The sequence below is a fragment of the Physeter macrocephalus genome, chromosome 10 (genome assembly GCF_002837175.3).
Source record: "Physeter macrocephalus isolate SW-GA chromosome 10, ASM283717v5, whole genome shotgun sequence".
Classification (NCBI taxonomy): Eukaryota; Metazoa; Chordata; class Mammalia; order Artiodactyla; family Physeteridae; genus Physeter; species Physeter macrocephalus.
In genome coordinates, this window is record NC_041223.1 from 2,729,658 (window position 1) to 2,755,368 (window position 25,711).

A 25,711-nucleotide genomic window follows, 5' to 3' on the forward strand; every position below is an offset into this window, starting at 1 on the left:
AGTTTTACAAAACAGTCCTTTGTGTGAGGTGGACGCATGATAGGAGGACCAAGTACGTCCAGCACGGAGGCCAGGTCTCTGAGCCACCGAGGGGCCTTCTGAGCTTTCTAGACCTTCCTTTCTCCTCCCTTGTGAAAGAAGCCTGTTGTTTAGATTTGTTTTGGCTCCAACACCTCTGCGTTCTGTTAGCCTGAGAGATTCGAATATTCGTAAGGCATTCTCCATCCTCAGAGCATCACCGGTTTGCAGGCTCATTAGTGAATCAGAAGAACGGCTTAAAAAAGAAATGTGGGTGAGAGCGGCACCCTCCAGGAGTGCAGACCAGGAACCTCAATAGCGAAATGATTTTGAAAAGGGGAAAACGGAGAGGGGGGCGGAGGACTCATGGCAATGACTGCAAACCTCCGGGTTGTTTCTCAGAAAGGCGGATGGCTGTCCCGTGTACAGCAGGGAGTGTCGTCGTCATTTGGATCCCAGATCACTTGGCAAACGGATAATAGTCTCTGACAGCTCTGTTTCACCTTTAAATGGGTTTGGAGGGGTCAGGCGCCCGCCCCCGCCTTTCTTTAAGGAGGTGGCACGCCATTTCTAAGGAAAATGTCAACTGCTGAAGCGGCTGACAGTGTGACGAGCAGGCAGGCGTGGGCCGCCCCCAGCCTAACCCGCAGCCCCCCTCGCGAGCATGGATGGTGCTGCTTGACCCCCTGTCGCTTAAGGACCCTTTCAAAGTGTTCAGTGTCTCTAATGGACAGAGTTCCTGTATTCGTGACTCAGCACTGAATCATCGCAGGTGACAGTTCTACGTAACGAATTCCAAACATAATGAATTCCAAAGGGTGACGCCCCACTTTGTGTTGTAGAGGAATTTGGTTTAAAAGACTGTCAGCACGTTCCCAAGCGTGAGACCACAAGTGAAGCAAGCCTGATCTCCATCCCCCGTTTAGTGAGCTGGCAAGCGGGGACTGTCACCCACGTTAATAAGGTGGCTCCCAGCCTTGGCCACAAGCTGGAATGGCCTGCAGGACGGTCACAGAATGCTGGGGTCACTTCAGGTCAACCCCTCGAATCCCTGGTCTGGATGTGGTCTGGGCATGAGAATCCGGGCGTCTCTAGGGTACCGCCAGCAAGAGGAGCCCGATGCAGTTGCTGGGAGCACAGACTCTGGACCCTGGGACCCCGTCCGGCTTAGACCCCACTGGCTGTGTCACCTTGGGGAACCTCTCCTGGCCTCTGTTTCCTCCTACTTAAATGAGATGATGTCAGTAATAGTCTCTCCCTCCCAGCACTGTTGATGTGAGGATTAAATCCGTCCATGCACGTGAGGTGCTGCTGGCACAAGGTTCACTGTATTCATTTCTGGTCCTTTTCTCCATGAAAACTGACATTGGAGGTGTGTGAGGACTCTTCTGGTCTAGGTTTGGCTTAGGTCTGATTAAGTGGGGGGCACGGGGGGGCGGTGAGGAGGAGGGTTTGAGCGTTAACTAGCATCTGGTTAGAAAGACTTACGTCTGTGTTCAGCCCTGGTTCCTCCAGCTACGTGAGGAGGCTGTGATCGTGTTAGTTACCAGGGGTGCCTGGCACCTGGTGGGGACCACAGACGTCCACCCCAGGGCGGCTCCTTGTGTAGAATTCTCCTTTCAGCGAGGATTGAAACACCTCTCCACAGTGTGGAGAGAGCTTCTATATGAAACATGCCTTTGCAATGAAAATTTTCTGCTAGGGCTTCATCTGTGTTCTCATGACTAATTAATTTTTCAGCTGTTTTCCTTATAAGTCAACTTTCTAAGCCCAAAGGTAATAAATGCTCCGTTCTTTGAAGGAAGGAAGTTGTGTCCTGTTGGTTCTAAAGGAAGAAAATATTATTCTGGCAAAATCTCTTTGTTTAGTAAGTAACTAATAGACCGTTACGGTCACTTCACGGGTGTTTCTGGCCAGCTGTGTGTGGGTTACTGCCAGAGCCTGGCTGGGAGAGAAGACGGAAATGGTCCCGAACGGTGCTTTCTGAGCCTGTCGGATTGTCCTTTGGAGCCCAGTTTCTGTCACTCCTCTATCCTTTCTTTAAGTAGAGCTCTGATTCCATCACTCGAATGTCAGCAGATACAGGAGGGAATGCGGGAGTGTGTGGGGTGACCAGGACAGAAATGCATGGAGTACATTCACGCTGATTACAACATGTTGAAATAGCCCCTGCTCAGAGTTAGCCTGGTTGGTTTCAAACCTCAGAATGTGGTTTCCAGCACCATTTTATTTCCTTTTCTCTTACACCAAGATGCTTTGTTTTAAAAACACTGACTTAGAAACTAAGCTTTAATCGGTGCCTTAGTTTGAACAGCTGTTATTTCCATGCTAATTCATTTATGTCATTTGATTCGCATTTGGATGATTACAAATTTCTAGGGGGGAAGGTACGGCAAATTCCAAGCACACGTTTTAAGTGCCCTTATTGGTATTGTTATCCTCATTTTACAAATGAGGAAACTGAGTCACAGCGCAGTGAAGGCGCACACTCAGAATCACACGATTTTGGGGTGGCGGGGTCTCTATCCCGTGTTCCCCCCCTCCCAGGAGGGGGGCACCTGGGACCGGCCGTGCCCCCCACCCCCAGGGCATCGTTTCCTCATCAGGAAGCCTCATCCAGCTGACCCTGGGGTATTTACTATTCAGGGGAGCTGTTTTCCCAGTAGATGATCTAAGACAAAAAGTAACATGTAAAATCATCCTTAGGTAATAGCTCTCCGGTTGGTTGTAATACACCGCCTGTGTGCCTTGGCGTCCTTTATATGTTCGTTTCTACCAGAATTGCATTTCTTACATTGTAGAGAAAAAGTAGGAAATAGATGTTTTTTTCCACTACTTGCATCTTTAATGCCTGTAAATATGAAAGCATAATGGACTGAAGATTTACCCACAGAAGGATTCTCTGGTAAAGAAGTTAGTTAGGTAACCATGTCAGTCTAGGTTTAAATAATCGAGTGTAGAGACAGATCTTGGGGAACTGTGCCTGATAGGATCATCAGTGTGGCTACCGTTTTAATTTTCATCACTCATGGTTTTCTTCCTTTTTTCTCTGGAGTGATGAGCAGTACAAAGTTTTGGTCACCAAATGTATAGCAGCACAGCTTCCCACGGGAGGCCCCTCTTTGCTATGAATTAGACCTTTGAAGGTTAAAAGATACTGTGTGAAGGTGGATTTTTATTCTGCGTCCAGGAGGCCGCTCGGGATATAACTGCAGACCTGGCAGGTGTTTGTGGACACATAGGCAGAGGAGGCAGTAAGTGTGGTCACTCAGCCGGGCAGAGGCTGAGTTCTTCACCGGCCTGGTGTCCGGCTCCAGTGAAAAGGCTCAGGCCTCCCTGTGACCGCGGCCGCCTGCGGATGCACGGCTGCGTGCAGCGCGTGCGGTCCCGCGCCCCGCGGTCCCTGAGGGATGTCGCAGCCCCATCCACAGTGACCCCGGGCTTTTCTAAGGGGTACCTCCTACCTGGCCGTCTCTCATCTTCACTGTGACCGATAGGACTTGTTTTTATCTCACGCTTCATTTTCTTTTCAAATACAGTCTCTATATAGTGGAATATAATGTAATGTAACGTAACGTGATATGACATGATATATAACGTAGTGTAAAAGCAATGTGTATTGATGGAGGTCGTTTAAAAACAGGCAAATACAGGCAATGGTGTCCAACTCTAGCGAGAGGATTTCGATCCCAGCCTCGTTGCAGATGGAGCTCTCCTAAGTAAATCCATCCTCCAGAGTAGGTTAATTATTCTTACCAGGGATTCTTATGCAGCTTGCAGTTGCCAAGTACTTCAAGATCAGTTTCACGAGCATTTCCCGACTGGCTCGGTGAGATCCTGTGGAGCATTTTTCAGAGAGTTTTGGTGACGCGCGGAGGGTGGGGCTGCAGGAATTCCGAGGAGGCCTCAAGGCTCAAATCCGCTCAGGGTGCCAGGGCGTCGGCTGGCTGGCAAAAGGGACCTACATGCCTTTTGGTTTGTCACTTGCCAGAGACTTCAAAGGGCTACGGATGTTGAGACCTTTTGTCAGGGCACAAGGGGCATTAGCCAACTTTTTAACTCCAAAAGTCCAGACCAGGCCACGTGGTTGAGGAAAGAAAATCGACGGGGTAGCATGTCCTGCACCTTCAGCTCCACAGGAGCACCTGGGAGCAGGTGCCCCTGAAGTTGTCCGATGGAGAGGGGGGCGTGGAAGCCTTGAGGACGTGGGCCCGATCCGAAAAATGTGGCGGGGCGTTCCAGAAAGCAGCTCTGGCTTTGTGTCGTGTACGTCACGTCCGGCAGGGTAACCCCACCGTGTGCTTCATCCTCTACTTTCCTGGGAAGGAAACTGTGCCTTTCAGGGAGGACGAATTTACAGGCGCTCCCGCCTTCACGTCAGCCCCACGGGCAGCCCCGGGCCCGGAAGGCTGAGGGACACGGGCAGGTCACAGCGGCACCCGGAGCTGCAGGTTACCGTACAGAGCAAAGCAGCCATGGAAAGCACATCACCCTAATCCTTCCATCGCGGGTCCGCCGCAAGTACAGGGGTGAGGCTGTGAAGTGTAAACGATTGTAATTTATCACCGATGTCTGCGGTTTATTAGTGAATCTCAAAATAGTCTAGGACGTTTGGGTTCTTCCATCTGCACGGTCAAGCCCCGCTCGATTCCAGACTCACACGTCTCTTGCCAGAGAGTAAATGTCACAGGGCGGCAGTGGCCTGGCTCCAGACCCTGCGCCGGTCCGGAAGGCCCGGCGGGAGATGACGGGACGTTGCGCCTCAGGCTGGCGTGTCTCGCCACTTCTGTAGCTCGTCGGCACCGTAGCAACGGACGGATGAAGGAAGCATCTCTCTGGGCTTTTTTTTTAATGCATCTGAGTCTCGGGACTCAAGACCCCTTGGAACCCTTAGCCTCCAGGGACAGCTTGAACTGCTCAGCGTCCGAAATGAAGCACTTGCTCTCACGTCGGCTTCTTTCTTGGTGGAGGGGCCGCTCTGCAGCTGCCCGTCAGGTGGCCGAGGCGCTGTTCAGGGCCTTTCCCTCCATCCCTGGCGGCCCGAGTGACTGCCAGCACCCAGAGCGGGCGCTGGTGAGGTCGGGTGCCGGTTCAGCCCGGCAAAGCCGGGACTTGCAGACCCGGAGATGGCCGGTCACCTTTGCAGAGCTGGCCTCTCGCCTGCCCTTTCACATCCGAAGGGCGTGGCCCGTGTGGCGGCTGTCCTTCCGCATCGTGTTAGCTTTTGGCCCCGGTCGCCCCCGCGTTGGCCGTCTGCAGTGATAGAGTCCTGCCCCGACATGAACGCAGCCTTTCCCTTTTCCTGCCACCTTGTTGGACCCAGGATGCTTTGCGTGTCAGCAGGCTATGCCCCGGGGGTCAGTCCTACCAGGCGTGTTGGTGAAAGCGTCTGCCCCAGACCAGCGCGTCTTATCTGTGCTCCGTTAGGTTCGCTGTTGGGGCTGGAGTCTTGGTCTCTCCTCTGTTACTTTAGACACAATGAGAGTGTTTAGATAGTGTGTGTATTCAGGCTCCTGGCCCTTTTTCTGTTTGTTTCAGATAATCTCTGAATTTTTTGTCTGCCTTTTAATTTTATGACCTTTTGGATGGGAAATCTGTTTGGTAACTCAGTCTATCACTCTCTCCTATGTTATGTCTTCCATTGCTTTTATTTTAAAAAAAGATTCCCGGGCTTCCCTGGTGGCGCCGTGGTGGAGAGTCCGCCTGCCGATGCAGGGGACGCGGGTTCGCGCCCCGGTCCGGGAGGATCCCACGTGCCGTGGAGCGGCTGGGCCCGTGAGCCGTGGCCGCTGGGCCTGCGCGTCCGGAGCCTGCGCTCCGCGACGGGAGAGGCCACACCGGTGAGAGGCCCGCGTACCGCAAAAAAAAAAAATAAAATAAAAAAAGATTCCCACCCAGACATCAGATGAGTATTTATCTTTGTTACCACCTTTACAGCTTGTTTTTTTTAATCACCTCTTTAATCAATCTTGGATTTATTGTTGTGTAAAATGTAGGGAAGAAATATATATTTATTTTACCCCTATAACTGGACAGCCCCTTGGAAATTTGAATGTAAGCATCTTTTTCTAGTTTTGTCACCAGGCTTATTATGGCCTTTGCCTTCCATTACAGAGAGTATCTTCAGATATGTAAGTAACACTAAGCAGTGTTTTTCATTCCAAAGAGGTCTGAACTCAGTGATAATAACATCAATCCCATTTAGAGGATTTTTAGATTTTCTTAACCAAAGTCAAAGAGTGAGCTTTGCAAGGAGATGGCAAGATGGGGGTAGGAACACGGTGTCCCGGTCCTCTGCCACCTGCTTCACCAGATCACGTCATGGGGGTGGGAGTGGACCAGGGCTTCTCCCCAGAAGAGGACGTGCCTGGGGGAGGCAGTACGTGGGGCTGACAGAAGACTGTCTCCCGCGGTCCCTTCTCAGCCGGCTCCGCTCCCTGAGCCAAAGGACACAGGAGCCTGAGCTGCGTCGGATGAGGTTCCCGCCATGAGGAGCCCATGGGTCCGCCCAGCAGCTGCTCAGAGAGGCGTCTTGTCAGCCGGGGTTGGGAGGGGCGGCCCCAGGCCCCTGTCACTGGCGCATCCCCCCTTCCTTCCTGTGACCCTGTCCCACCCAAGGTCCCCTTCTCAGCCTGCGCACGTGTTTGGAGAGACGTCTTTCGGATCCCCCTTCCTTCCTTCCTTCCTTCCGGGTCTTTAGCTGGCATCCTCTGCGTCTTTTATTGAATGAATAACAGAAGCTTTTGCTTCTGTTGGCTCTCCTGCAACCCCTTCTCTGCTGTTCTCCCTGGCAGAGCCACTGGGACCTGTAACTCGGGATAGACAGGAAATGGAGGGATGCCTTGTACCGTCTGCCTCTGAATTCTCTGCATCTGCCCCCTTTGTTCATTCTCCTACGTGGCGGCCGTGCTGGGGCGTCCACGGCAAGAGCTGCCAGGGGATAAGCTGGTGTTGGGGTCGTGTCCTGATGGAGCCGCACAGAGGCTGCCATGAAACGTTCTCTCTGGTGTGGCTGCAGTCGTGTTTAATAACAGACCCTTATTTTTGCCTATGCCATAAACTACTTTTTTAAAGAATGAATAGATGAAATGTGTTTTAATTAAGAAGCATTTCAAAACTTCTTAAACGACACCCCGAAAGCCACCCAGAGACACCGACCTCTCCTCGGGTCTTTGCTCAGCGACCCCATCGCACGCCCGGCGTCTCGCCTCCCTCCGGGGGTGAACGCAGTCATGGCTGCGTCCCCAGCGGAGGGGCTGCTGCCCTGCCGGGGCCCCTGAAGGTGGCACCCGTGGAGGCTTCCCCGGGCCCCTGGCCCCCGCTCCCCCGGGCACACAGCCCTCGGGAGGCTCCCCTGCTCCCTCTTCACACTGCGGCCCCCAGACTCCGCTTGCCGGGGCAGCTCTGCGTCCTGTGTGCTCGGCCCTTCCAGCGTCTCGGGGATCCGGGGCCACTGCAGTCATGGGGCCTGTATCGGACCGGGAGCGGCCAAGCATCAGGGCAGAGAGGAAGATCAGGGAAGAGCCCTTGCCTCTTGTCATGCGGTGAAGCTGACTCCACTTACTAGGCAGTAAAGTGACCCCAGCGCAGGCGTGGCCTTGGCTGTGGGACCAGCACCGTCGTGCTCACACGTTACCCGCTGTTCTCGTCACGACCCCGTGAGGCGGGTACCACCTTCACCCCAGATTACAGAGGAGGAAGCTGAGCAGGGAGCCACCCGTGCGCTGGGAGAGACGGAGCCGGGTGTGCGTGCTCCAGGCCGCGGGCCCCGGGCTCTCAGGCCCAGCCCCGCCGGGAAGGTGGGCGGCCAGGGCACCGAAGCAGAGGTGGGCCCCGGGGAGGCTGACCACCTGGGTGTGAAAGAGGAAACCAGGCATGGAGCAGAACGCGGGAGACTGTCCTGGGGCCCGGGGACAGGAGGGACTTCGGTTCTCCTTAACTGCGATAAAATATACATAATAGGGTAGCCATCACTTGAGCCATCTGTAAGTGGTGTTAGCAAGTGCATTTGCAACGTTGCGTAACCATCACCGCTGTCCATACCCCAGACTTTCTCATCATCCCAGGCAGAAGCTCTGTCCCCATTAAACAGTTCCCCACTTCCCTCCTCCAGCCCCTGGCACCTACCCTTCTACTTTCTGTCTCTATGAATTTGACTTCTCCAGGGACCTCATGTAAGTCGAATTATGTGGTATTTGTCCTTTGATGTCTGGCTTACTTTGCTTGGTGTAGTGTTTTTAAGGTTTATCCCTGCTGTGGCGTGTGTCCGAGTTTTATTTTTTAGGGCAGAGTGACAGCCCATTGCGTGGACAAACTCCCTTTTGCTTATTCAGGCGTCCATCGGTGGACCCCTGGGTCGCTCCCATCTTTTTCCTCTTGGGAACACTACTGCTGTGAATGTGGGTGTCCAGTACCTGTGGGAATTCCTGTTTTCAGTTCTTTGGGGAATGGAATTGCTGGGTCACGTGGTAGTTCTGTGTTTAACTTTGTGAGGAGCTGCCAAACTGTCTTCTACAGCGGCTGCGCCATTTTACATTCCCACCAACTTCTCCACATCCTCACCCACGCTTGTTATTTTCCATTTTTTGTGCTTCTTTTCTTTATTATTATTATAGCCATCCTTTGGGAAGGACTTTTTAAATAAAACTTTAAAAGTACATATCCTAAGACCAAAGTATGAACGACTTAAATACCTGGTCCGTATGGTGATATTCATCATACTTGTCACACTCAGGAATATTTGAGGAAAGTTTCTGCCTTCACACACGCGGGGCCGTAGGACGTCACTCGGACATGGCCCTGGGTGTACCAATTTGCTTGTGGAATCTTGGAGTTGTTCTTATTCTCAAGTGGTGATTTTGTTTGTTTTTTTGTTTATTTTTTCCTCAAAACTAATCCCATCTGTATTCCCAGACGGCTGAACTTTAGGCAATGTCATCACTGAAAGGAGTAATACTGTAATTGGTTATAACACACTCATTTTTTTAAAAAATCCATAATCCATAGTTATCCTCAGGAAGAGGAAGAGAAGGGGTTTTCCTCTTGATTTCTAGTCCCATCAGAAATGAGAACATTGCCATTTTGTAACCCTAAATGACTCAAGCATCCTTGATCCGTATTAGCAAGGATCATGTACGTAAGCTAACGGATGAAGGATTGTAAGGGAACCCACGGGTCATTCCATACCGAAATATCGCCCCTCAGGTTATTTGTCACTTACAAGGGGATGTACACATCTTTGCAGTGAGAGGCTGATGACTTGCCACCTTGACCCAGCGGAATTTTGCGATCTGAGCAAGGGTAACGCGGCACCTTGCCCCCATCTGCTGCACCTTGAGGCCTGCAGCATCCCCCGGGAGGTATTTTTGCCAAAAATGTTTAGCCTCAGCCTTATAAAGCCTCCAGACCTAACCTCGGTTTATAAGAAATATAGGAGTTAGAGCAACCAGTAAAGAAACAATCAGACACACCTAGGAACAGTCTACAAGAAAACTGACCTGGACTTAACCAAAAAGCCCACAAAAAGCACAGGGGGTGCGGGAAGATGCGGGACCGTTGTATTCTAGAAGCAAAAGGAATAAGGAAATATAACAACCAGATCTAACGTGTGAACCTTGACCGAATCCGAGGTTGGAAAAAATAACATCTGTAAATGACATGGCAGGGCGGGCAGGACTGGAATATGCATCAGCTGTTAGATGATATTATGGAACGACGGGGAACGTTCTTCAGGGCGGCAGTCGTAAGCAGTTGTTGAATCTAGGTGGAGGACTTAGACGTGGTCATTCAGCCTACTCTTTCAACTTCTGTATATGTTTGAAAAAGTTTGTAACAAAAAGTTGGGGGAGACTATTTACATCTAAGGTCTTGTGTTTCACGTCCTGCCTTTGAAAGCCTTCGGTTTTTCTGTCTTGCAGTTCGGGACCGAGTCAGATCGAAGATGGAGAGAGACATTTTGGCAGAAGTGAATCACCCTTTCATCGTGAAGCTTCATTACGGTAAAGGGAGGAAAAAAAATTCCCTACTGTTGAGAGGACCTAGACCAACCCTCCCCCAAATCAGAGGAAATGGGCATAGATTCCTGGTCTCAGCGTGCGGCCCTATCTGGGGTGGGGCTTTCTCCCCCGGGTTCCTGAGCCTCCGATTCTTCTTCTCTGGGGGAGGAAGATGCCCTGTTTTCATCTCGAAAAACCGAATCTGAGGGAGCGAGAGGTTACCCTTAATTAAATTATCAGCATGGAGAAAGTGGTTTTTAAAAAATGTCTCGACCTAGATGGGGTGAATCTATGACATATTTTTGTGTTGTTTCAGAGTAAAGTGCCTATGACCCCATAGTTTCTTTAAACCAGAATGGTAACATCTCCTGCATTTTAAGTCAAGACTATATTTTAGGCATTTGAAAGACGGTAGCGCTTTGAGCCCTCAAAACTGCCTTTCAAGGTAGGCTATCGTTTCCATTTTTCGCAAGAGAAAACTGAGACTCAGATGGAATAATTCTGATTTCTGAGGCCACATATCTGCGATGCCACACAAGGCTTCTTCGTTTGCTTTCTGCCGTTTTATCTCCTTGGAGAAGCAATAAGTGAAATCTTCAAATTAAAAATAATGACGTGGTGGCTCCAGAGTCATGGCAGACTGCATTACAGCTTTGTGCCCTAATTGAGTAATTAATGTGGGCGAAGCGCTGGGCCGAACAAGGACAGATCCCGTACCTTGTTGGTACAGGGGCTCGGGGGCGGGCAGAGTTGTGGGAGACTGTCCGTGATTTCTACCCACGTCGGGTGTGAAGGCATGAACCCACGCAAAGGCAGGAGGACAGAGCTCTTTGCTCGTGAACTTGTGATACTCCTAAGAAGACAGTTTAGAAAGTCCCGTTTGGAAAGCGCGTGGCCTCTCCTTTCAGAAAAAATAAGAGCCAACATGGATGTGACCTTGCGGGCAGCCGCGTGGTGACCGTGTCCCTCGGGCCACGGGCAGCTGCCCTTAGATCCCAACGGTGGCGGCAGGCTGACCCCCCTCTGTCACACGGCCGCCTCAGCGCTGCTGATTCGCTGGTGTCAGATCCGATCCAGCTGTCATTTCGGTTGGTTTCCCGGGTGTTTTTCTGAAGAGGTTGAGAACTGGGGTCTTACAGAGATTTTTAAAGGCGTCCTCCACGTTACCTCTGTGGTCGATCAAAAGATACTTGTCCTCCATCTGCCTGCCGAGCCCTAGGACAGAGCACCCATCCACGCTGCGGTTTACACAATTCTGACGAAGGCGTTTCTAGTTAGAGCCTTTATGTTTCTAAAACCCCAACATTTACAGTGCGTCTGGCATTGACTTTTAGAAAATGAAAAGTTCCCAAGTGTGTGGGGATGTCAGCACCCCTTCCAGCCATCCTTCCTTTGTGTGTAAAACAGATGCCACGTGCCAGACCAGCGGGCACGTTGAACTGACCCTCCAGTAGCCACGGTGGTCAGTTTCCCTTGCGCCGCACGCGCATGCACCGTCCCCCCCCTTGACCAAGGCGTGCCCTTGCTAGTGGCGGGCGGGGCCTGAGCCGTGAACTCCCCGCCCGCAACGGTGGCCCTCAGGGACCAAACTGAGAGCACAAGCGCTGCTGCCGCCAGGTACGGGTAGCTGGGCCGACGCGTCCCCAGCGCAGCCGTAAAAGAAGGAACGGGTGGGGGTGGGGAGAGGAGGAGAAATAACCTCCAGACCATGAATAAAAGTGAGAGGGACAGAACTCACCACCGTCGACTCCCTTCCCCGAGTCCTGCCCTCGCTCCGCTGTGCGGCCTCCAGCCCGGCCCCAGTCCTGTTTCCGAAGTGGCCCAGGGTTACAGGCTACGCGGTATTGTTTGAGCCAACGAGAGACGGGCTCTTTGCACTCAGAGCCTGGACCCAGGGGAATGATGTCCACCGCAGGGGACCATGACGCCGAAATGCTCTCAACTCTCTCCTTCCGCAGCCTTCCAGACGGAGGGAAAACTCTATCTGATTCTGGACTTCCTGCGCGGAGGAGACCTCTTCACCAGGCTCTCCAAAGAGGTACGCGGGGTGCAGGCTGTGGGTTTCTGCCTAGAATTCGAGGGACAGGAGAGCACGGGGCGGCGGGGGCGGGTGCGTGTACGTGCGTGTGTGTGTGGTGTGGGTGCAAGAGAATTGTGAAAGTGCGTGTACATGCACGCACGTGTGTGTGGTGGGTGGCGTGTGTATGTGTAAGTGTGCGTGGTGTGTGTGTGTACGTATGTGGCGTGAGAGCGTGTGGCGTGTGGTGTGTGCACGTGTTTTAAAGATGTCTCACAAGTCACACAGAGAAGAAATCTGTTGTCCTTGAAAGATCTTAAGAAAACGGACTCTCCCCAAGACCCCCGTGGAGCTCTAGAACCTTCCGTGTGTAGAGCAGATGGAAACTTGATTTATGTTACGTAGGGAAGGCTTTATTTCACAACGTTTCACTTTCCACCGTAGGAAGACACTATTAACACGCTGACCACACGTCCTGGGAGGGGCCTTGGGTGCGTCTAATCAGGACTTCACCCGTGAGCGCTCCATGACCCCCAGGGCTTGTCCTTGACCCGCACTACCTGACTTAGGAACTTTGCAGGATGGCTTGCAGCGCAGCGTGAAAGCTCTCTGGCCCCTGCTTCATGGGATGGAAAACCCAGCATCCTGCTCGAGGCAGTGATAATGCCAGGCTTTGAAGCCTGATGATTCTGTGCAGTTTCCTTCATACGGAAGAGAGCGTGATGAAGGTGACGGCGTGTTGACGCAGTGCACAGAACAGCAGCTTCCCGGCCCTTCTGACGCAACCTCACCCGGCACCGGGGTTCTTACTGGGCTGTAACAGGGGCTTCGGGCTGCCCTCCCCCTTTCCTCACCGCCCACTTTTACAGCAGGAGATCCCTCCGTCCTGCGTGAAACTCCGAAGTGCAATCAGTCAAGGTGGAGGGGCAGTGAGGTCCCCAGGACCTCGGGCTGCTCTCTCCCTCTGTTTCCTGACGGTCCCTCGGGCAATGGCACAATTGATGTATTGGACTCTTGGCGATACAGGTTGAAAGCACGGGCTGGAGGATTCAGATCCAAGTTCTCCAAAAGCCCTTTTGGATCAGGTCTCTGGTCCCTTAACCTGCCTCACAGCTGAGCGCACGTTTCCAAAGATGGCGAATCATTGACCTCGGCCAGTTTCCCATCTGATGCCTATTGATTTACTCCCTTCCCCCCACCCTCCCACCCCGGCCGAAGGAAGTCAGGCCACTGGGGGTTGGTCTGTCCAGCATCCAGTCTGACACACCCTGTTGTTGGGCTTCTTGACCAAAAAGGCAACACGCAAGGTACCCACAGGACCCTTTATTTCAGAGTAGAAGTGAAGTTGTCCAGCCTGGGCTCAACAGGGTCTCAGAGTTCACAGAAACCCAGGAAATGAATGATGCCCTAACCCTAACCCTATGTAAAAAAGGTGTTTCCCTTCCATCCTCTTCACCGAGTCCACTAGACAACATCCTTGTGTGTGTCGGTCTCCGTACTGACTGCCTTCAAGAACTCACATCCATGGGTGTTTCATTCCCATAGAGAAACCCTTTGCCATTTGCACTTGGAGGCCACGCAGATCTGTGCCCTAAGAGCGGCCAAGGAGAGTAATACGGCCGCCCCTGAGCGCTAAGCTGTGGACGTGCCTGTGTGGTTATGTGCAGGGATGGAGAAAGTCGGGCCAAAGAGAATTCGACAGCCAGCAGGATTTCCTACAGGGAAATCCTTCTCACAGGGAAGCCCACTGGGTATGCCAACCAACTCAGAAAAGAAATACCCAGCCAGGAAAGGTGCCGGTCGAGCGTGGAAGACAGAACAGGAGGTTCCAGAGGCCAGAGGGGCAGCGAGGGTTGGTGGCACCCACACGTCACCCAGGACTTGGGGTGCACGTCCCCCCCACTGGGAGGCATCCCTTTTGTGAAATGGATGTGCTCCGCCTTCATTAGCCTGATGTGTTCACTGTTCAGCTCCCCAAATTGCCCTTTACTCTGACGCTGAGCTTCCCAGGCAACCTTCTGATGAGGTATTGATTTTGCACGCGTCTGCCTGCAGAGAGAATTCAGCCATGACGTGGACTCCTAGTCTCTGTGACATTCATTTCTCGTGGTGCGGGTAAAGAATGGTTTCTGGTACCATCTGGCCTGCCGGGGAGGTGACTACAAAGTTACATGCTGGTTCCCACAACCGCAGGGACGGGGAAACGGTAGGAGACAGTGACCTTGAGGTCTGCCATGGCCTCGTGTGTGTTTTAACTAAACCAGGGTCCCTCTCCCACCAGCCTCTCCGGCAAGGGGCCCCCACCGATGCTACACGGGTGGCTTGTATTTGGTAGGACTCGTCCCACTCTGGGGAGATGGCAGTTCCTAGTTTGCATAAACCCAAGGGGTGAAGAGGTGAACTTGAAGGGAGGAGGGGATGAAATTTGAGACGTATTCTCAGTAAATCCTTCAGGCCTGTTTATATCAGACCTTCACAGCGTGGTTTAGTTTTTTGTATTAAAGTGTTACATCAGAAGCACGCATATTAAAACATAAACCCGGAAATACACTCCAGAGCTGCATGGTTTGTGGGGCAAGAAAGGTCGGAGGGAACTCTGCCCGGGGCTCCGCCCACAAGGCCGAGTCGCTTTGTGAGGAGTGCCCCCTCCCCTTCGCTGGTCCTCAAACTTTGCTGAGAACTCATGTTTCCATCGGAGGAGTCGGAAGAGCCTTGTCTGGGGGCCGCGGTCTGCAGAGCGGAGCGGAGTCTTCGTGGGGCTGAGTGCTTCTGTCTTTAAAGCCGGCAGCCACAGAGCAGGCTGAAGTCTTGTTCTCTCTCCTGCCAGGTGATGTTCACGGAGGAGGATGTCAAGTTCTACCTGGCTGAGCTGGCCTTGGCTTTAGACCACCTGCACAGTCTGGGGATCATCTACAGAGACCTGAAGCCAGAAAAGTGAGTGAGGACAAGGCAAGGCACGGCCCTCTTGCTGCCCACGTCGCCTTGTCCCTGTGCTTGATTCCCCAGTGAGGCCATAGCCTGGGGCCATGCCGGTGCTGGCACCCCACAGGCAGGGATTCCGCCTGCCCGCCCCTGGAAAGGTGCCCAAACGTAGGTGTGGCTTGTGCTGATTTGTGTGGGATGGTCCCAGCCCTTTCTCACCTGACCCTCGTAACACCCCCCAAGGGAGGCAGGGCCGGTGGTCCAGGGGAGGCTGGGTAGGTAGTGGAGGCTGGGCAGGTAGAGGAGGCTGGGCAGGTAGTGGAGGCTGGGCAGGTAGTGGAGGCTGAGCAGGTAGTGGAGGCTGGGCAGGTGGGGAGGCTGGGCAGGTAGTGGAGGCTGGGCAGGTGGGGAGGCTGGGCAGGTGGAGAGGGCTGGACAGGTGGGGAGGCTGGGCAGGTAGTGGAGGCTGGGCAGGTGGGGAGGCTGGGCAGGTAGTGGAGGCTGGGCAGGTGGGGAGGCTGGGCAGGTAGGCAGCCCACCATTCCTCCTCCCACACCCCCTGCCCTCCCTCCTTAGGTGGGACCCATCCTGCACTGGGAATGTCTCACACGCCACCTCCTCACTAGTTTGTGTCTTCTGTGCCGGTCTCTTCCCCATCTCCACCTCCAGGTTTGGAAAGCCCTTTCAGCTGTCTCGACAGGCCCATATCTAGGTGACGAGTCAGATGAGCCTTTCTGAGTGTTTCTAAAAGACAGTGGCACCAGATTCCCAGCCCAAACTCCAATAAGATTTGTGTATCTTTGGCAACGGTCATCTGTAATATTATTTCCAGGATGTTCTGCTAATCCAGAGTCTAAATCTTTTTTTTAAGTGCCTCCAAATAATAATGTGCTTATTTCAGGTTTTTTTCCTGCTGTTTTCTGTGTAGAGCTGGCACAGACTAGGAGGGATCCACTTGAAAAGCAAGGGTCTAGAGGATGCTGTTTTAAGTTCATTTGGTTGACCTGACAGTGGTCCCTGCAGCGAAGTTGACGATTTTCTCCCTCTGGCCTGTGGCGTGGTTGGTTGGTAACGGCCCCCTGTCCCCCTGTAGACTGAGGTCCATGCCTGCCCCTGGATATGTGGGGCCTGGTGGGACCCCAGGGCTTGGAGCACAAGGCAGCCCAGGCCCTGAGGGCACAGGAAGTAGATCCCAGCCCTTGTTCCTGGTCCCTTACTTCTTCACCTGCAGGGAACTGAGAAAAATGCAAACTCTGCTCTGAGAAGTGGCCGTCGTTTAAGGGAAACGCCTGGGTCTGCCTAGAGACCAGGAACGTTGCGTACGTCCCTGATGCAAAGCGTATTTGCCTGTGACCAGAGGGAAGCGCTGCCCGCGCACGGCTTCAGCTTATCCACCAGCTGGGTGGAGCATCACTGGCTGCACGTGTAAATGATGTTTCAATAACCGTGAAAGGCCCTCTCCTGAGTATCCCCGTAAGAGCCACGTCCTGCAAACTCAGCATCGCCTTCAGAAAACAGGCGCTGAGGCCACTGTCACAGCCAGCTCGGCTGACCTGCTCACCTCTGCTGTGAGCTCTGCCCCATGAAGGCAGCACCCCGATTCTCCCTCTAGTTAAAGGTCAGAGGGATCTTTCCAGTTAAAAATAGTGATATGTAATTGCAGGACTGAAGAAGAAGGATTTTGTTGCCCATTAGAATTAGTAGGGAATTAATCTTGAAAGTTGCTCGCTTCTGGGCAAAGATTAAGTATAACTGAAAAGCAAAGATAAGAACATTTGCTTCTTTCGTTATAAATTGTCATCTAATTATACACTAACTTTTTCCTTCCCATTTCCGTAAAATAGTAGGTATGATTTTTATTCCCATGGCAGATTTTTTTAAAACGTGGTAAGATTTAAACATGACATAAAATTTACCACCTTGACTATTTTCAAGTGCACAGTTCAGTCGTGTTAAGAGCACTGACACTGTTGTGCAACTGTCTTCACCATCCATCTCCCAGACTTCTTTCATCCCGCAAAATTGACACCCTGTCCCCATGAAACACTAACTCCCCGCTGCCCTCCCCCAGCCCCGGCACCCCCTTCTGTCGTCCGTCTCTGTGGACCTGACTGCTCTAAGGACCCCGTGTAAGTGGGATCGCACAGTATTTGTCCTTCTGTGGCTGGCTTACTGCACTCGGCCTGGTGTCCTCCAGGTCCATCCATGTGGTAGCCTGTGTCAGAACTTCCTTCCTTTCCCATATGTGTTTAAGGTACCACATATTAATCCTCACAGCCCACGTCCTGGTCTCTTTAGATCTGGGCTGGCGCCTCCCAGGAGCTGGTGGAACAGAGTTTAATTACAGCAAAGAAAGAAACAGGGCAGCCAGGAGCCCCGGGGACCTGTGGGCTGATGGGCTGGAGAAGGGCTCGCGGAAGGCTCGCCTGCGTCTATCCCCGCAGACTTTCCCTCCACCCTCCCGTGGGCGTGAGCCTCGCCGTACTCCAGAGAGCTGGGAGGAGCAGGACCAGTGCTCCCCGTGGGGCGTCTGTGGACGTCAGACGCCGGCACGCCGAGAGCTTGGCCCAGGGCACCAGGAGGGACCCCGTGGGACTGGCTCCCACAGCATGGCTCCCGGGGGCTGAGGCCTGAGGTGTCACAGACTCCCCCGGAGGTCGCGGTGGTCCCCAGCGCCAGGCGGGGCTCGTGGAGGGGTCTGGCCAGAAGAGCGGGCTCTAGCCGTCGAGGGCCCGCCTGGGTTCAGGAAGTCCCCTCTGAGCAGCTCTGCGTCTGCACAGGCCAGGGCACTCGCGGACCCTCTCGGGCCCATTCATGCAGGACAGACAGCCTGGGGGTCCCCAGACCTTCCCCTGGGCTCGAGAAGAACACGGGCGTGCGCTTTGCAGCCCACACACCGCGGACGTGCCTATGCTCCTGACCCAGCAGAAGCTGCGGACCAGGGAAGCAGTGGTCTGACGGCCACGTCTGCGAACAGCAGGTGACCTGCCGCCCCCCAGCCGGCGTGGAGACTGCTGCCCAAGGGCCTGGGCGGCTCCCCTGGGGTCTCCGTGCCCTTCCACGTGTCTCGTCTCTTTTAAAGCATCTGTTTTCCTCCCCTTTCTTTCAGCATCCTCCTGGACGAAGAGGGACATATTAAGATCACAGGTTTGTACAATTCCACCCGCCACCGACCGTTGACGTCGCCCTGGCGGCCCTGGTACCTGGGGGCCGACTCGGAGCCAAAGCCCTCTCTCTCATCACACCAGCGTGTGCAGACAGGGCTGCCTCCCCCGTGGCCGTGGCTTAGTTCTGTTGGTGTGTGTCTTCCCGGGGATGCCCACGCTTCCCAGGTCGGCCCTCCTTCCTTCTCGCCCTCTGACTTCAGACCCTTCTGGCGCCTTTCCTGCTGACTCTCAGTGTCCCTGGATGTTTTGTCCAAGAATCTCATCCTAGCGTGTCTGCAGGGCGACCTCCCCGCTGAACCCCCAGACCCCTCCCCACTGCCCCGGTTCAGCCAGAACGAGCACTGGCCCCCTTGTTCCGTGGCACCCGCTTGCGCTAGTTTCCTCTTGCTGGGTCACAATCACCAACCTCGGGGGCTCAAAGCAGCATCAGCTCATCACCTTAACAGCTCTGGCGGCCAGAAGTCCAAAACAGGTCTCACGGGGCCAAGATCAAAAGGGGTGCACTCCTTTGTGGAGGCTCCAGGGGAGGATGGTCCTGTCGCCTCTCTGGCTGCCCGCTTCCCTGGGCTCACGGCCCCATCCTCCTCCTTCAGAGCCAGCGGGCAGCACCCCGGTCTCTCTCTGAATCTGGCCTCTGCCCCCAAGTCCACGTAAGGACCGTGTGCTTATTGTGCTTTCATCCTGGCGCCCCGGGATAACCTCCCTTCTCGAGATACAGCAGGGCCCCCTCTGCCAGGTAAGGTGACCTATTCATAGGTTCCAGAGTTGGGGCGTGGACGTCTCTGGGGGCCATTCCTCTGGCCCCCCGCTGGCCGGGGCCCGGTCCCCACTCACACCCGCTCCGCGTGTCCACCAGCGGTCTGTCTCGGCGTGAATGCCCCCCCCCCACCTCCAGTGGCAGCTGTCTCTGCTTGGGCGGGGCACCTGCTCTACCCCGTTCTGTCTTCAGAGCCTCCTGTCCTCTGCTCCATCAGCCCCACGCCGTCTGGTCTCCCTGCTGCCTGTTCCCTTCTCTGGGCTGGTTCACCCCGCTCTTGATGGACCCCCAGTCCCAGCAGAGTGCACAGAGCAATTGACAGTTACTGCTCGTTAATATCAAACAGTGAGACTTCTTAAATTCCTCGTGAATTATGCACAAGAGCATGGCACTCATCTGACAGACCCTTTAGACGGCGACCTCCCCGCAGGGGCTGCACAGGTCCGAGGGCGTCCGCCGTGTCTGCTGGTGGGACCTGCCCCCCGCACTGAGTCCAGCTTGACCTGCTGGGGCCTTCTGTGCCTTCCCACGTGTAGAACAGCAGAAGAAATTAACCCTTAACAAGCTGAGAAAGTTAACCTGACTTCTGCAACTGGTTAAGGCAGTTCAGAAGTGCCAGCGTGGCATTTCGTGGAGATTGAAGGTTCTGCTAGTACTTGACCGGTTTTCTCTGCTGAGCAAGGAGCTGCACGTGTATTATATAAAATCTCACGCCTACAGAGGAAGCTGGAATAAGCGTGAGCCACCACGTTAGGTCCATGTGGCATATTACAGAGTTTTGGCTTCCTCTGTTTTAGTCATTGTGGCCTCTGTTATTTATTAGTGACCCCAAGTTAGTCATTTGTAACGGCTTGTCATCTTGGCCAGGCGTAAATTACAAACAAGCCCCGAGACCCTGCCGTGCCGAGTGAGTCACTCCGGCAGCGAGAGGGAGCAGACCTGCGTGCGTGCCGGAGACCCTCACTTAGCCGTGAGCTCACTGGGTCCTCACGTGGCCCCGGGAAGGAGGGAGGTCAACCTTAAACTCACAGATGGCGAACCTGGGGGGCTCTGTAATCTTAGAACCAGTGTGTTCACTGTGTCCTTCATCCACTGGGTGCAGTAACACGGGCATTGGAGGATGGCGGCCTTGGCTGAAGGTTTTGTGGACCAGGTCCAGGGGAGGATACCCCATGGCAAATGCTCTGAAGCCCCGTCCAACTTGTCTGCCTTCCCCTTCGTGCCTCACCCACCGGGGACCTCCTTCCCGAGTGGCCTCCTGCTCGCAACCCCTTTCCCGCCCTTTCTTTCAGAACAAGTGCCCTCTTCCTGCCCTTCCATCGGACTAGCCCCGCAGGCCTCTCCACTGGGGCCGCGGACGTCCAGGGTGTCCCGCTAAAAACAGGCTCCCGGGGAATTGGTGTCGGGCGTCAGGAATGCAGTTTCTGGGTGCCCTCGGAAGCACTCCTGAACGTGTGGGTCCCTATAGAAGCTGACCGGGAGGTGTCGGGTTTGGCTCAGCTTCTGCGGGCAGCTCGGCCCCAAGAGGACAGCGGCGGGAGGTGCGCCGGCCGGGCAGCCAGGGCTCCAAGTGCTGCCCGGAGACTGAGCGCTGTGTGCCGTTTCTCTTTTAGACTTCGGGCTGAGTAAGGAGGCCATTGACCATGACAAGAGAGCCTATTCGTTCTGCGGGACGATCGAGTACATGGCGCCCGAGGTGGTGAACCGGCGGGGCCACACGCAGAGCGCGGACTGGTGGTCCTTCGGCGTGCTCATGGTATGGCGTGCTCGTGGTATGGCGTGCTCGTGGTATGGTATGGCATGCTCGTGGTATGGCGTGCTCGTGGTATGGTATGGCGTGCTCGTGGTATGGCATGGCGTGCTCGTGGTATGGTATGGCGTGCTCGTGGCATGGCGTGCTCGTGGTATGGTATGGCGTGCTCGTGGTATGGCGTGCTCGTGGTATGGCGTGCTCATGGTATGGCGTGCTCATGGTATGGTGTGCTCGTGGTATGGCGTCTTTGTGGTATGGTACGGTGTGCTCATGGTATGGCGTGCTCATGGTATGGTATGGCGTGCTCGTGGCATGGCGTGCTCGTGGTATGGTATGGCGTGCTCGTGGCATGGCGTGCTCGTGGTATGGTATGGCGTGCTCGTGGCATGGCGTGCTCGTGGTATGGTATGGCGTGCTCGTGGCATGGCGTGCTCGTGGTATGGTATGGCGTGCTCGTGGCATGGCGTGCTCGTGGTATGGTATGGCGTGCTCGTGGCATGGCGTGCTCGTGGTATGGTATGGCGTGCTCGTGGCATGGCGTGCTCGTGGTATGGTATGGCGTGCTCGTGGCATGGCGTGCTCGTGGTATGGTATGGCGTGCTCGTGGCATGGCGTGCTCGTGGTATGGTATGGCGTGCTCGTGGCATGGCGTGCTCGTGGTATGGTATGGCGTGCTCGTGGCATGGCGTGCTCGTGGTATGGTATGGCGTGCTCGTGGCATGGCGTGCTCGTGGTATGGTATGGCGTGCTCGTGGCATGGCGTGCTCGTGGTATGGTATGGCGTGCTCGTGGCATGGCGTGCTCGTGGTATGGTATGGCGTGCTCGTGGCATGGCGTGCTCGTGGTATGGTATGGCGTGCTCGTGGCATGGCGTGCTCGTGGTATGGTATGGCGTGCTCGTGGCATGGCGTGCTCGTGGTATGGTATGGCGTGCTCGTGGCATGGCGTGCTCGTGGTATGGTATGGCGTGCTCGTGGCATGGCGTGCTCGTGGTATGGTATGGCGTGCTCGTGGCATGGCGTGCTCGTGGTATGGTATGGCGTGCTCGTGGCATGGCGTGCTCGTGGTATGGTATGGCGTGCTCGTGGCATGGCGTGCTCGTGGTATGGTATGGCGTGCTCGTGGCATGGCGTGCTCGTGGTATGGTATGGCGTGCTCGTGGCATGGCGTGCTCGTGGTATGGTATGGCGTGCTCGTGGCATGGCGTGCTCGTGGTATGGTATGGCGTGCTCGTGGCATGGCGTGCTCGTGGTATGGTATGGCGTGCTCGTGGCATGGCGTGCTCGTGGTATGGTATGGCGTGCTCGTGGCATGGCGTGCTCGTGGTATGGTATGGCGTGCTCGTGGCATGGCGTGCTCGTGGTATGGTATGGCGTGCTCGTGGCATGGCGTGCTCGTGGTATGGTATGGCGTGCTCGTGGCATGGCGTGCTCGTGGTATGGTATGGCGTGCTCGTGGCATGGCGTGCTCGTGGTATGGTATGGCGTGCTCGTGGCATGGCGTGCTCGTGGTATGGTATGGCGTGCTCGTGGCATGGCGTGCTCGTGGTATGGTATGGCGTGCTCGTGGCATGGCGTGCTCGTGGTATGGTATGGCGTGCTCGTGGCATGGCGTGCTCGTGGTATGGTATGGCGTGCTCGTGGCATGGCGTGCTCGTGGTATGGTATGGCGTGCTCGTGGCATGGCGTGCTCGTGGTATGGTGTATGGTACGGCGTGCTCGTGGTCTGGCGTGCTCGTGGTCTGGTACGGCGTGTTCGTGGTATGGTACGGCGTGCTCGTGGCATGGTACGGCGTGCTCGTGGTATGGTACGGTGTGCTCGTGGTCCGGCGTGCTCGTGGTATGGTACGGCGTGCTCGTGGCATGGCGTGCTCGTGGTATGGTACGGCGTGCTCGCGGTCCGGCGTGCTCGTGGTATGGTACGGCGTGCTCGCGGTCTGGCGTGCTCGTGGTATGGTACGGCGTGCTCGCGGTCTGGCGTGCTCGTGGTATGGTACGGCGTGCTCGCGGTCTGGCGTGCTCGTGGTATGGTACGGCGTGCTCGCGGTCTGGCGTGCTCGTGGTATGGTACGGCGTGCTCGCGGTCTGGCGTGCTCGTGGTATGGTACGGCGTGCTCGCGGTCTGGCGTGCTCGTGGTATGGTACGGCGTGCTCGCGGTCTGGCGTGCTCGTGGTATGGTACGGCGTGCTCGCGGTCTGGCGTGCTCGTGGTATGGTACGGCGTGCTCGCGGTCTGGCGTGCTCGTGGTATGGTACGGCGTGCTCGCGGTCTGGCGTGCTCGTGGTATGGTACGGCGTGCTCGTGGCATGGCGTGCTCGTGGTATGGTACGGCGTGCTCGCGGTCTGGCGTGCTCGTGGTATGGTACGGCGTGCTCGCGGTCTGGCGTGCTCGTGGTATGGTACGGCGTGCTCGCGGTCTGGCGTGCTCGTGGTATGGTACGGCGTGCTCGCGGTCTGGCGTGCTCGTGGTATGGTACGGCGTGCTCGCGGTCTGGCGTGCTCGTGGTATGGTACGGCGTGCTCGCGGTCTGGCGTGCTCGTGGTATGGTACGGCGTGCTCGCGGTCTGGCGTGCTCGTGGTATGGTACGGCGTGCTCGCGGTCTGGCGTGCTCGTGGTATGGTACGGCGTGCTCGCGGTCTGGCGTGCTCGTGGTATGGTACGGCGTGCTCGCGGTCTGGCGTGCTCGTGGTATGGTACGGCGTGCTCGTGGCATGGCGTGCTCGTGGTATGGTACGGCGTGCTCGCGGTCTGGCGTGCTCGTGGTATGGTACGGCGTGCTCGCGGTCTGGCGTGCTCGTGGTATGGTACGGCGTGCTCGCGGTCTGGCGTGCTCGTGGTATGGTACGGCGTGCTCGCGGTCTGGCGTGCTCGTGGTATGGTACGGCGTGCTCGCGGTCTGGCGTGCTCGTGGTATGGTACGGCGTGCTCGCGGTCTGGCGTGCTCGTGGTATGGTACGGCGTGCTCGCGGTCTGGCGTGCTCGTGGTATGGTACGGCGTGCTCGCGGTCTGGCGTGCTCGTGGTATGGTACGGCGTGCTCGCGGTCTGGCGTGCTCGTGGTATGGTACGGCGTGCTCGCGGTCTGGCGTGCTCGTGGTATGGTACGGCGTGCTCGTGGCATGGCGTGCTCGTGGTATGGTACGGCGTGCTCGCGGTCTGGCGTGCTCGTGGTATGGTACGGCGTGCTCGCGGTCTGGCGTGCTCGTGGTATGGTACGGCGTGCTCGCGGTCTGGCGTGCTCGTGGTATGGTACGGCGTGCTCGCGGTCTGGCGTGCTCGTGGTATGGTACGGCGTGCTCGCGGTCTGGCGTGCTCGTGGTATGGTACGGCGTGCTCGCGGTCTGGCGTGCTCGTGGTATGGTACGGCGTGCTCGCGGTCTGGCGTGCTCGTGGTATGGTACGGCGTGCTCGCGGTCTGGCGTGCTCGTGGTATGGTACGGCGTGCTCGCGGTCTGGCGTGCTCGTGGTATGGTACGGCGTGCTCGCGGTCTGGCGTGCTCGTGGTATGGTACGGCGTGCTCGTGGCATGGCGTGCTCGTGGTATGGTACGGCGTGCTCGCGGTCTGGCGTGCTCGTGGTATGGTACGGCGTGCTCGCGGTCTGGCGTGCTCGTGGTATGGTACGGCGTGCTCGCGGTCTGGCGTGCTCGTGGTATGGTACGGCGTGCTCGCGGTCTGGCGTGCTCGTGGTATGGTACGGCGTGCTCGCGGTCTGGCGTGCTCGTGGTATGGTACGGCGTGCTCGCGGTCTGGCGTGCTCGTGGTATGGTACGGCGTGCTCGCGGTCTGGCGTGCTCGTGGTATGGTACGGCGTGCTCGCGGTCTGGCGTGCTCGTGGTATGGTACGGCGTGCTCGCGGTCTGGCGTGCTCGTGGTATGGTACGGCGTGCTCGCGGTCTGGCGTGCTCGTGGTATGGTACGGCGTGCTCGTGGCATGGCGTGCTCGTGGTATGGTATGGCGTGCTCGTGGTATGGCGTGCTCGTGATATGGCGTGCTCGTGGTATGGCGTGCTCGTGGTATGGTGTGCTCGTGGTATGGCGTCTTTGTGGTATGGTACGGTGTGCTCATGGTATGGCGTGCTCATGGTATGGTATGGCGTGCTCGTGGCATGGCGTCTTCGTGGTATGGTACAGTGTGCTCATGGTATGGCATGCTCGTGGTATGGTACGGTGTGCTCATGGTATGGCGTGCTCGTGGTATGGTATGGCGTGCTCGTGGTATGGCGTGCTCGTGGTATGGCGTGCTCATGGTATGGCGTGCTCATGGTATGGTGTGCTCGTGGTATGGCGTCTTTGTGGTATGGTACGGTGTGCTCATGGTATGGCGTGCTCATGGTATGGTATGGCGTGCTCGTGGCATGGCGTGCTCGTGGTATGGTATGGCGTGCTCGTGGTATGGCGTGCTCGTGGTATGGTACGGCGTGCTCATGGTATGGCGTGCTCCTGGTATGGCGTGCTCCTGGTACGGTGTGCTCGTGGTATGGTATGGCGTGCTCGTGGTATGGTGTGCTCATGGTATGGCGTGCTCATGGTATGGTATGGCGTGCTCGTGGCATGGCGTCTTCGTGGTATGGTACAGTGTGCTCATGGTATGGCATGCTCGTGGTATGGTACGGTGTGCTCATGGTATGGCGTGCTCGTGGTATGGTATGGCGTGCTCGTGGCATGGCGTGCTCGTGGTATGGTACGGTGTGCTCATGGTATGGCGTGCTCGTGGCATGGCGTGCTCGTGGTATGCGTGCTCGTGGTATGGTACGGTGTGCTCGTGGTATGGCGTGCTCGTGGTATGGTGTGCTCGTGGTATGGTATGGCGTGGCGTGCTCGTGGTATGGTACGGCATGCTCGTGGTATGGCATGCTCGTGGCATGGTACGGCGTGCTCGTGGTATGGCATGCTCGTGGTATGGTATGGTGTGCTCGTGGTACGGCGTGCTCACGGTATGCCGTGCTCACGGTATGGCGTGCTCATGGTATGGCGTGCTCATGGTATGGTATGGCGTGCTCACGGTATCGCATGCTCATGGTATGGTATGGTGTGCTCGTGGCATGGTGTGCTCGTGGTATGGTACGGTGTGCTCGTGGT

General features: G+C 55.8%; 1 protein-coding gene across 4 annotated transcripts in view; it reads left to right on the forward strand.

Annotated features, from left to right (window-relative positions):
• RPS6KA2 (ribosomal protein S6 kinase A2) overlaps nucleotides 1-25,711 on the forward strand; it is a 215,722-nt gene that overhangs the window by 131,419 nt on the left and 58,592 nt on the right. For all 4 annotated transcript variants that reach the window (XM_028494765.2, XM_007107822.4, XM_007107823.4 and 1 more), the window contains exons 4-8: nucleotides 9,936-10,016; nucleotides 11,972-12,051; nucleotides 14,858-14,964; nucleotides 18,062-18,099; nucleotides 20,490-20,632. In XM_028494765.2, the coding sequence (XP_028350566.1) occupies nucleotides 9,936-10,016; nucleotides 11,972-12,051; nucleotides 14,858-14,964; nucleotides 18,062-18,099; nucleotides 20,490-20,632 (449 nt within the window). The remainder of the gene's footprint in view (nucleotides 1-9,935; nucleotides 10,017-11,971; nucleotides 12,052-14,857; nucleotides 14,965-18,061; nucleotides 18,100-20,489; nucleotides 20,633-25,711) is intronic.